Source organism: Scleropages formosus, chromosome 2 (genome assembly GCF_900964775.1).
Source record: "Scleropages formosus chromosome 2, fSclFor1.1, whole genome shotgun sequence".
In the NCBI taxonomy this organism is placed as follows: Eukaryota; Metazoa; Chordata; class Actinopteri; order Osteoglossiformes; family Osteoglossidae; genus Scleropages; species Scleropages formosus.
Window position 1 is genome coordinate 38,117,016 of NC_041807.1, and position 12,191 is coordinate 38,129,206.

Here is a 12,191-nt window from a genome sequence, read left to right on the forward strand (position 1 = left end):
AAGAGTACTACAGAATGAGGTGGGATTTGAACCCAGATGCTTCATGTTAAAGGCAATGCTACTGCTGTGCTGCTTGCTTACTGACATTTCTTGAGTTATACCCAGGGGATTCTGGGCGATGGGTGCGAAATGTGCTCACTCATCTTGAACATCGGTGCTCATCCTGGGCGCTGCGGCACCGCGGTGAACAGTAGTTGTGTAACATCCCAGGACAAAAACACAACACACTGAACCCAGCTTCACCTCAGTAGTGGACGGAAGCCTTTAGAGATCCACATTCATCAGCAGTACCTTAACTGCTGATGGAGATCACAGGTCTGGGAGGGGGTTGCCACCTACAGATATTCGCACCCTCGCAGCCATTCCGTCACACCTTACCGCAGGCCACGTCCCAGCATACACAGCCAAGCTCGGCCTTGCACCATGTCCTTGGGCTCCGAACCCAGCAGCTTCTATCATACCTACAAACTAAATTCATTGTTTGTTTAACTATTTATTTGTTCAGCTTTTCTATAAAGCACCTTAGAGCTTTGAGCTATGCTAATTTACCCATTTAAACAGGAGGGTAATTTGTACCGTATCAATTCAGGGTGAGCACCTCGATCAAGGATACTAGAGCAGTAGGAGTGATTTGAACCCGAGTCAATCAAGTCCAAAGGTCTAGCCACTGTGTCCCCTACTGCATACAGGTGTGAGTTATGGCCACTTACCCCGCAACTGCACATGGTTAAAACTCCCCAGCAGGTTGCTCTTTCATGTTGCGTGCGAACGCCAGTATGCATCAGAGCCACGGCACCCCCTCTCCCCAAAACGAACCCGAATCATTAGGAATTCCCTTTCATCCCTGGCGACGCTACAGAGGGGAGGAGCGCGCTCTGTTCGCATCGGTCCACAAATGTTTAATTCATTAATATCTCGTTAATATGTCTTTATAGCCAAAGTGGGGGCTGGGGGGGGACAGGCCTGGTGATGACCAACGCTTCATTAGCATGACCACAGCGGCGAGAGGAACTTCCGCAGAACGCATTACTCGAATACATTATTTACACGGACCAATCAAACACACCGATTACTGATTATGCTTTCGTTTGAAGCCGGAGGCGCCGGGATCCTTCCGGAAGAGCAAGGGGCACCGACCCACATTGTGTGCGGAGAAGGCTTGGAACGTCGCTGCCAAAAGGCAAGGGAATGAAAAAAAGACGCAAGGTGGGTCCCAGCATAGGACGGCTGTAGGTTTACCGTGGATTTACTGTGAGGCGACACTGATTTCTGGTCTGCCTTCAGCTCCCGACTCCCAGATCAACCTTGGGAGCTACTGCCTTCCGGTCTCCACACACCTCCAGCTGGTCCACAGCTCGCTCATCCTCGTACCGTAACCCAGCGTTGGGGCGAAATCTGTATGGCGTCCCGTCCTGGGTGTGTCCCCTCCCCCTCCGGCCTTACGCCCTGTGTCACCGGGTAGGCTCCGGTTCCCCGCGACCCTGTATGGGACAAGCGGTTCAGAAAATGTGTGTGTGTGTGTGTGTTTCAAATTAACAAGCGAGTGATGTCAGCCGCTTGTTCACTGGATAGGAAGAGCAGCAGGTGGCGCAGTGGTTACAGTAACCTTGCAATCACAAGGGCTTGGGTTCGAATCCCATCGTAGTACCCTCGAGCAAGGTACTTGATACACTAAAAATTACCATGCTACATTAATGTAAATAACAGTAAGTAGCTTAGTGCACAAACCTCAAACTGCAGTTCTGCCTTGAATAAAAGTGCGCGTGAAATTAATAATTAATATTAATCGTTCAAGTGTTTATAGTGCCAGGAACGTGAGCGTTTGTTAATACACCTTCAAAGTGCCAAAGTACGTAGAACGGCTGCAGCGCAATCGATAACGCCCACAAAGGAGCTGCTCAGAAGGAGAGGCCAGTGAACCGCACACGGGGTTTTCTGTACCTTAAACCACGGTGAACCACACATGAACGTCGCTTATGCAAACAGTCGTCCCCCACTCCCGATTTTTTTCGGCCAGAGGAAGCCACACAGGGTGTGCTGTCAGCGTGCAAACTTTGGGCCCGTTTTCCCCAAACAGAAGAGTACGGCGCAAGTTCACGCAAAGTTTGTTTGTGACTAGGCGTCGCCATGGCAACAGGAATGCAGGGCAAATGCACAACAGCCCCATTAAACCTGGTGAGGTGCGAAGGTGAAAAAGAAAGCAAAAAAAAAAAAAAAAAAAAAACTTGATTATGGTTATAATAGAGACCATGGAGACCACCATGGGCTTTCAGACGTTCCCTTGAAAGGTGCGCGGCAAGAAACGCGCGCACACGTCCTGTGTGATTCACTGCGCCGTGGGTCACTCTCCATGCCCCCAATCTTGGCGAGGTCAACGCTCATATATGGAAGTACAAATGAAAGAAATGCAGCTAATAAAACATTAGTCTTGCTCCATAAACACACACAATGCAGTCTGTATATTCCAGCAATAATTCCCATTTTTCATTATAAGCTGTTATTGTAGTCACACCCGCACTAACACAGTTTTGGTTTTTTTTTTTTTTAAAAAACATTTCCAGGATACAGAAACACTGCAAATATGATGTATGCATGAACAATCATGACTATTCAGCTTTACATTAAGTTTTTCCATTTTAAGCATACACACTTTTTTCCCTTAGTTTTGTGTTGCCACCTGGTAGAAATGATATAAATAAGCTAACAGAGGCAATCAGAATTGTGTGACCTGAACGTGGTGCCTTAACCACTTCCAGCTCCCGGCGGCTGCCGGATTGTCCACGCTTTCCGGAGTGTTTCCTGGGACAGATCCATGTCTCAGACACACACCAATCACTCCAGCTGCTTATCGTCGTCATTAACTCCAATCAGGACTTGTCTAGCCGGCGTGTTCCGCGGTGCCGCCGAAGCCACGGGGCCTCGGGACGCAAGCGCTTCCCGGTGTCTAATGAGCTCCGGCCCACGGCTTATGTCACACTTGGGCAGGAAGGGGCGCCATTAGGAACGCTGCTCCGAAAACGGTTCCACGGGTCCTCCCAAAGCCTAATGAAACCCATTAGTGCCAATCAGCCACACCTCCAGGGACCCGGGAACGAGAGCGGACCACACAGATTACATGTGCGAACGCAGTACGCCTCCTACGTACCACAAGCATGACTTCACCGTTACCATGAACACAAGGCCTTTGCTTATTGTTATTACCGTGCTTAGCTGAATCTTTCACTAAAAGGCCATTTTTAAACAGGTTCACACTTACAATATTACTATTATTTATTCATTTAGAATAAATGAATCATTCATTTTTTTTTAACAGATATTTACATTATTGTTGTTATTATTACCAGTATTCATAGAACACACTTTTATCCAAAGTGATTACATGTTGCAGTTTTACACTAGTCCACTTACACGCCTGGATTCTTCCATGGTTTTACTCTTTACCCCAGAGCGCAAAAATCAGATCACATTCCAGGACAGGAAGCACCAGCCCTTGGGCATGGCACAGCATGTCATGCACCGCTGGGGCCTCCGGGGGACGCACTCACCTGCTCCCAGTCTATGCTGCGGAAGAACGTGTGGGACTTGATGTCTGTGAATCCGGTGTGCACCTGGCAGCCGAGACGCTCCTTGGGGTCCTGTAGAAACACCCAGAGGAAGGAAGAGTGGAAGGAAACCCTTCTGTTGGACGGAATCGAATCCACGACAGGTGTGTTCTGTACAACAGTGACACGGAAAGACACCCCCTCGTTCCTTAGCGTCTACTGCTACCAGGCGGCAAAATTAAAGTACCGGCCTCAAGTACCAGGTGGCAAGGTGGCACAGCGAGTAGTGCTGCTCTCTCTCAGCGCCTGGGTGGTGTTAGTGGATGTGGGTTCGATCCCTGCTCAGTCTGTGTGGAGTTTGCATGTTCTCCCCGTGTCTGCGTGGGTTTCCTCCGGGTGCTCTGGTTTCCTCCCACAGTCCAAAGACATGCTGTTTAGGTTCCCCCTTAGTATGTGAGCGACAGAGAGAGTGTATGTGTGTTCCACTGATGCATGGATGAGTGACCCAGTGTAAGTAATGTATCTAGCAGTGTAAGTCACTGCAGCGAATAAGGTGTGTGGGCTGATGACACTACACAGAGTTCACTGGAAGTCGCTTTGGAGAAAAGTGTTTGATAAATAAATAAATGTAAATTTAATGAGGGGGAAACGACATGTAAATGCATTCAGAGGTGTCCTAGGACACGTAGCTGCTCTCCTGTCTCTGCATGTTTCTAGGCCTCGCTCTAGAGCCCGGGGGGTGGGGCGCTTTCTTCAAGGACACACGTGTCACACTGCGACAACTTCACAGATCATACCGGTATGTGTGCAAACACAGCGAACGCAGCAGTGCCTGGGAAGAAGCACAGATACACACTGCGGAGTACTGGCACCAGCGAGAGGGCGTCTCACACAGGGACATGGGGGGGACACTAATGCATCATGGGATGTTTTTTCTTTTTTCTTAGTATAATAGTGTCTGACTAAGATGCAAACAAACGTACACACTGCAGTGCGATTCGGGTTTGGAATTTCATCCCAGTCTTTTCAAACTTCAGGAGAAGGTGTGCGGAGGCCAGTGAAGATGTTTATTTTTTCAGATCTCCAGCTCAAACTGTACGTTTCACTGCACCGAGAAATCTGAACACGTTATAACGACTTTGCTGGATTGCTGTTCCGTGCTTCAGTTTTGGACCTTATTTTTTCCCCCCCCATTAAAAAAAAAAAAAAAAAAGACCCCTTGTTCTTCAGCTCTCCGACGGTCTCACATACACTGCATACCACCCAGCGGTGGAGAACAGCATGTACCGTGTTTTCACTGCCCCTACTAATTTGACGGAACGGAGAGCGAACTCTTGCGCTCATCGGGTTGTCTGCTGTCAGCCGGGACGGACTGCACGTTCCGCGTCCATCGGAGGAATGCCTCCGCCGCCGTTCGCCTCGCTGAAGGCTTAGAGCGGAGGAGCTCAAGACGGGGGATTACACGGCTTCCGAGGACGGGCGCGCTCTTACCTTGTTCAAGAAACCCTTCAGTACGCTGGCCGCCTTCACCGACAGAGACCTTGGAATCCGAATGGGCTTCTCAAGAATAACTGGGGTGGAGGAGAAAGAGAGAGAGAGAAAGAGGCGGAGGGGGAACGGTTACTGGGAGACGGACAATACCAGCTCCTTACATCTGGACCCAAAGTCCCAGTGTGGACGCGGGAGGTGGAAGGCGGAGGCGGCGGTGCCGGCGTCAGAGAAAAGGACGTTTCATTTCTCCGAGCGAAACACGCAGGCCTTGAATCCATGCAAAGAAAGTTCAAGAGCATTTCATACTCCAAATGAAGCTTCTTTCACTGGAGCGGGATGAATGCGCGCAGCCCAGCGCTCGGGGGGGCCGGCGCTCGGCCCAGGAAATGAAAAAACGGAAAGGTCACGGCTGCGCGTCGCCGTATCGCCGCAGCGAAACGGCGTGTCTCGAGGCAGCGTGTTCCGCACTAAAAGCCTGTTACGTTTGAGCCCCTCTGCGTACCGAGCCGTGTTCCAGCTCCCGAATGCCAGCCCGTGTTTGTCATGCTTCCTGCCAACGACAACTTAAACGGATTTGTCTCTCCCGGTTTACCGTGTGCAGTCTGACGGCTCCGCGGTTCCGCCGCTAAAGAGCTGGGCCGGCCCTGGGGAACGGGTTCCGGCACCAACCTACGAGACCTGGTGCGCTCGGGTCACACACCTAGTCTAGATAGCTGGTAGCATAGTGGTTAGAGCTTCTGCTGCCTTTAGACCCAAAGGTTGCAGGTTCCAATCCCACCTCCAGCTGTAGTTAACCCTAAATTGCCCCGGTAAAGTTACCCAGCTGAATAAATTGGAGAAAATTGTCAGCTAAATGAATGGGGGGCTGTGGCGCAGTGGGTTGGCCCACAGTCCTGCTCTCCGGTGGGTCTGGGGTTCGAGTCCCGCTTGGGGTGCCTTGCGATGGACTGGCGTCCCGTCCTGGGTGTGTCCCCTCCCCCTCCGGCCTTACGCCCTGTGTTACCGGGTGGGCTCCGGTTCCCCGCGACCCCGTATGGGACAAGTGGTTCTGGAAATGTGTGTGTGTGTGTGTCAGCTAAATGAATAAACGTAAACGTCATAGTAAACTAGAGTCATGCCCCGAGACACGCCCATTCAGGGTTCAAGAGTTCAATTTACGGAGGAGAACCGTTCAACAGTCCTAATTCCTTTTACGCAGCCTTTAGCCCCCATTGGTTAGTCTCACCTGCTAAAATCGCAGTAATCACGGTCCTACTGAGACCATCCCAACCAAGACGGCTTGTTCACTGAGTGCAAGTTTATCTACATTGTTTTCGCTGATTTCTACTGCCTCTACTGCTGCACTGAAGGTTGAATTAAGACACTGACACAGAGTATCATCTGTAAGTGTGTTTCAGTGTTTTAGGGCGGGGTATGTCATATCTGTGAGACTGTGTGGGTTCACGACCACACAGCGTTAGAGTAGCGATTACCCTAACTGTGCTGACGTGTTACGATAACTAATATTAACCGTAGAACTCATTGTGTCCGTATCAACGGCACGTGATCGATTTTACCATAAATGAGCGTCAATCTTGGAGCTCTGGAACACATATAACGTTTTGCCATCGAAACTAACGACGATAATGTCTTCCAATTCTGAGAATTCACCTTACAAAGGGTTTTTCAGGAACGAGTTACCCTCATGAGGAAAGACGTTTCCGGAAACACCTGTCACGGTGGGTTGTCCGATCATGCCAATATACAGGCCTCAGAGTCACCAGTGTCAGTAGAGACCTTGTAATGACATGATGTCTGGACCTTCATGCCGAAAGCTGCATGAGCTCAAGAGTTCCCGTTAAGGCCATTTATGCATATTTATTGGCAGCGAGGCTGTCGCTTCTCCACCGTGATCCATATGGAAATCGTGCGATCGCCATTCACCCGGAACAAAGTAAGACCCACGACTGCTTGCAAATGAATGCTGGGGCTTTTTTCCTACCGGAGGTAGGGAGGGTGGGACAGCCTGGGGGTTGACAGCGCAGAGCTATCCCTCAGACCAACGTGGTTTGAATTTCACATTGACAGGGACGATGAGATAATGAGACTCACCTTGGAAAAGGTACTCCTCCGTGTTCATGTCAGGATTGTCTGTGATGATGTCGAATGGCGACCGCCCGGCCATCATCTCGAACATGAGGACACCTAAAGCCCACCAGTCCACACTGAACCCTAAGGCGGTTGGGAAATGGGCATGCGGTCACAGTGGGGTCACCACCTCCTACTTACTTTCCACACTCCATGTCCCCACTGTCCTTTCACTGTTCTCTCACTATTATCTTCCTCAAACCTTCACTGATTTCCTCCCCAAATCTTTACCGTTCTTTCACTGTTCCTTCCCCAAACCTTCACTGCTCCATCATGGTTCTCTTCCCCGCTCCATCATGGTTCTCTTCCCCAAACCGTCACTGCTCTCTTCTCCAAACCTTCACTGCTCTCTTCCACAAACCTTCACCGCTCTCTTCCACAAACCTTCACCATCCTCTTGCCCCAGTCTTCACTGTTCCTTCATGGTTCTCTTCCCCAAACCTTCACTGTTTTTTCACAGTTTTCCTCCCCATATCTTCATTACAAAACATCATTGTGCTCCCCATAATTCACAATTCTCTGTGTTCCTTCAGTGGTCCCTCTCAGTTTGTTCCCTGTATCCTCATGCTTTTAGTCTCAGTTCCTGCACCATTCCTCTCCAAATCCTACCCTGTTCCTCCCAGATTTCCTCCACGCTTACCGTAGTCCTCCCCACGCAGGATCTCTGGTGCAATATAGTTAGGAGTTCCACAGAAAGTACTGGTGGTGTCTCCAGGTCTGATTCCTTCCTGGGAGACAAACACACAGGCAAAAAAAAAAAAATCTTTGAGACACTGCAGATAAGGTGTCTCCACAATCTATTAAATTTGTCTACCAAGAACGTACATAAACCCAGAATAACAGAACATACTGGAAGCGCTTTTAAGCGCAGCACAAGAAACAGAGGACTGCACCTTGCACATCCCATAATCTGTCAGTTTGATATGTCCCTCATGGTCCAGGAGAACATTGTCCAGTTTAAGGTCTCTGTAGATGATGCCTTTCTCATGGAGGAAGTTCAGAGCAATACAAATTTCAGCTGCATAAAATCTGTTTTAAAAAAGAGGAAGAAGAAGAAAAAAAAAATCCATGTAATTCATTGCCCTATGATGGACTGCTGGCTGTCCTGGGTTGTTCCCTGCTGGGTTGTTCCCTGCCTCGCACCCAAGGCTTCTGGGATATGCTCTGGACCACCGCAAGTCCGCACAAGACAAAGAGTTAATGAGGGTGGACGGAATTTACTTTTACATTTTCCTACATTCCATTACTAGTACCGTTGTGTGGCTGGAGAGCTTTTTAAGCACTACTGTGTTTTTGTGCTATTGAGAGTCTAATGACTGAATCCCGGTCCCTCGGTTTGAAAGAGCAAATCTTCCAAATCCTTCGCTCAGAGTTACATCATCAATGGTTTAGAAACTTTTTCAATTTAGAATGTTGAGATTCAGCCACTTTTATTATTCAAATCACCTTTCTCGAGGAATGTGATCATTTTACACTATTACACGGCTAACAAAAAAAAGAAAAAAACCATTTCAATATCAATGGAGGCACCTGATTTAAAAAATTCTAACAGTGTAGACATGTAAAGAGGTATTAATATGTTAGCGAGAAATGTCATCACTGGCCTTGTGAGTCAGGCTTCTTGTCAACGCAACTGTTATTCCCTGAAAGGGCTTGTGGGACCTCCGCGAGAAGCTCATGAATATGTGAGATCATTATCTGTGATTAACATGCTGCTTTACATATGCAATCGCCATTCCTCGAATGCAGATGGGGGTTGTTGTGGCGCTCGCGCCACTCCCCAGTTTTACCCCCCCTGCTTAATCCGGGTTTATTGCGGCCCGTTTGAAACGGCCGGTATCGCCGAGCGCGCGGCAACTTGTTTTTCCCCCCTTTTCTTTTTCTTTTTCAACCGCGACCGGCGACTGAATCGAGAGATTGTTCGACCGTATTTCGGCTTTGAGCGCGCGGCGCTTGCTTTGTTCACGTGCCAGGAAACGTAACTAAGAAACAAATCGTGACGAATCCCTTTCTTGCTCCGCAGCGCGCCTTTTTTCGCCTCCTCCCCCCGAACCGCGCAAATGGAAGATTGGCGCCGTTCGCGCGCTTCACGACGACACATCCGCCGGGCCGTGTCACTCTGTACCCCGAACGCGCTCGGGAAAATACACGGACTCGGAGCTGCTCACACAGGTCAGCACGTCCTCGCACAGGCTATTTGGGGAAATAGCTATAAATATATAATATTTATATATAATAAATATAATAATATAATATAATAATATATAAATACCATCGTAGCTACCGGGCGTGCGCGGGTGACAGAAGCGGCTTCCCGCGAGCGCTGCTGCTGTCCGACAGACGCAAGCCGCTCCTTTTCCCGCTCGAGCATCAAGAACCCGGGGCCGCATCTCGAGATCGATGAGCGCGCGCCGCAGAGGGGAGTAGCTCCCTGAGCGGCAGCCCTTCTCTGCCGTTTTTCTCCCGCGCGCAGCGAAGCGCGTGGCCGAACACGTGACTCGCCTCAGCGGGAACCGTCTCGCGCGCACGGTTTGCGCCCGCGCGTGCCGCTCGTCGCTGACGTCGAACGTCGTGTCCCTAACAACTTTGCCGATATTTCTCTGCTCTGGTGACCACGTGAAACCTGAAGTGTATGTTTGGACTCAGGAACGCGAGAATAAACGGTTCGACTCACCACCCAGTTTCCAAAAGTAATCCGTGTTATTTGTAAAAAAAAAAAAAAAAAAAAGTTAAACATAAAAGTTTGGAAATACAAGAACATTTTATTCGATCTACCCTCAGTCTGTGTGTGTGTGTGTGTGTGGCTACCCTGCCATGGACTGGCATCCCATCCAGGGTGTACCCCCCAGCCTTGTGCTCCAAATCCAATTACTTGGATGTAAGTTTACAAAAATATAGTCCAGTTACAGACCAGGCACCTAAAAATCCATTGAGATCACTATGGTCTGAAATGTCTTGTCATTAAATGTGTCCACACACACAGAACTGTAACGTGCTACAATTAGAGCATAGTTTTGTTTCCATGACAACCCGCTTTGTTTGCTTCCGATGGACCACTTAGCGATGGATGGAGCTGAATCACATGTAACGCCGCATCCTGGCCTGCGTGCTTCATGCGAGGCTGGTTATTAGTGAACCAGCTGAAACCTCAGCGAAAGGCGGTCACGTTGCTTCCTAGCGGTCACATAATGCAGCTCAGCTTCTCGGTACCTCGACAATGAAGTCATTTTAAATTATTCAACGCTGGCCATGCAGCACGATTGACACAGCTCCTAACCCGTGGGTTCAGACCCGGCTCGGTGTGTGCAGAGTTAGCGTATTCATCCCGTGTTCGTGTGGGTTTCCTGGTGTTTGGAGCCAGCGGACCCTTTCTGAAGGGCTGCGTTCCGGCTGCCAAGGGCCTTACCGGGCGTGTTCTTCCGGAAGTTTCCGCTGCCGCTGCATATGAAACATCAGATCGCCGCCATTCACGTACTCGATCACCAGAAATAACCTAAAAAAGCCAAAACACGATACACATTTTTCAAATAATTCTAATTCTCAATCCAGTATCAATCTCATCCCTGTTGAAAAGAAGTATTTTTTTCCCTCATTTTCTTTATTTTGTCATAAACTGTTTTCTATGGTCTGTTCAGCACAAGTCCTGAGTACAAAGTGTTAGCCCAACGCCTGAGTGGTGCGAGGTATTTCTGTGGTAAACGCTGTGCAGACTGCACTCACAGTTCCTCCGGTGTCCACAGGGTGGCGCTTTACTTCGCCTGTCCACTCCCAGTAACAAAACCCACGTTCTGTAAAAACCCTAGATGAGGACTGTGTGTGGATGGCGAACGAGAAACTGGCGAACCGTGTTCCATTGGCCTCCCCTGCGCGACATCAGCTTCTCCAGTCTCCATGGAAACCGCGGCAGGTGCGAGAGGGTGCACGGTGGTGAAACGAAGGTCCCGTCCGCACACCGAACAAACAAACCTGGGTTCGTTGGGTGTGCGGACGGGACCTCTGTTACCGCCTCAATGACACGCGTGTGCATTTACCACGTGTGTCTGCCAGGGGCGGGGCACCGAAAACATCTCCACAGAACTAATCCTACGCACTGCGACACATTCACTGCTCAAATCTGCATCAACATGTGCCCCCCCCCCCGCACAAAAGACGGTTCAGTTACGGTCTTCGGAGCTGAAACCGCCGGCCGAAGGGATCCGGCGACTTACCGACTGTCGGTCTGGAAGCAGGAGTGAAGGCCGACCAGAAAGGGGTTGCTGGACGCCTGCTCGAACACGTGCTTCTCCGTCTGCACCCAGTCGATGTCCTTCACGGAAACACGAAGAAAAAGACACGCATGTCAACTCTATCGCGTACGATATCTAAGAACATAGAAAGACTTGACCACACACTCACACACACGTGCGGTACAGTCCCCAGCAGTGTTACTTATTACTGACCAATTCACCTGCCTGGCAGACAATGTCATCAAAAGGAAAGAATCAACGTGGAGCTGTGGACAGAGTTAAACTTCCCCTGCTTAGGCAATGTCGAGTGGGTACCGAAAGACCGGGAGTTAACCATGACCATAACAGCTCCTTAACACTGCTGGAAACACATCTTAAAATATTCAGCAATTATGTCTCATCATTGGGGAAGCGAGATGAGAAAATAGACTCTGTGTGTCTGTGTGCGTGTGTGTATTGCTAGTCTGCTGCAAGATAACGCTTTAAACATTTTTCTGTATAATTTATAATTTATATATATATTACATACATACAGACATATATAGTGAGGATCACAAGTCATCGTGTTGCATCTGCTCCACAGAGTTCGAAAAGCACACATTGGCTCCTCTGCTCACACTCAATAAAAAGTTTAATAAAGATGTCCTTCAATTCATTTGGTTTGACTCTGTAAAAGTCTTGGCTACATCTGTGACAGATTAAAAAATCTTTGTAAGACGTCTTAATTTTTTTAAAGACTAATAATGACTGAATATTATTATATATCAAATAGCATAATTAAATATAATAACATTGTTGCCTGGTA

General features: G+C 49.0%; 1 protein-coding gene across 4 annotated transcripts in view; it reads right to left on the reverse strand.

The window, feature by feature from the left end:
- prkcz (protein kinase C, zeta) overlaps positions 1 to 12,191 on the reverse strand; it is a 121,117-nt gene that overhangs the window by 13,069 nt on the left and 95,857 nt on the right. For all 4 annotated transcript variants that reach the window (XM_018736585.2, XM_018736586.2, XM_018736589.2 and 1 more), the window contains 7 exons: positions 11,369 to 11,466; positions 10,567 to 10,653; positions 8,054 to 8,189; positions 7,801 to 7,888; positions 7,125 to 7,244; positions 5,034 to 5,113; positions 3,546 to 3,635 (listed from right to left, as the gene is read on the reverse strand). In XM_018736585.2, the coding sequence (XP_018592101.1) occupies positions 3,546 to 3,635; positions 5,034 to 5,113; positions 7,125 to 7,244; positions 7,801 to 7,888; positions 8,054 to 8,189; positions 10,567 to 10,653; positions 11,369 to 11,466 (699 nt within the window). The remainder of the gene's footprint in view (positions 1 to 3,545; positions 3,636 to 5,033; positions 5,114 to 7,124; positions 7,245 to 7,800; positions 7,889 to 8,053; positions 8,190 to 10,566; positions 10,654 to 11,368; positions 11,467 to 12,191) is intronic.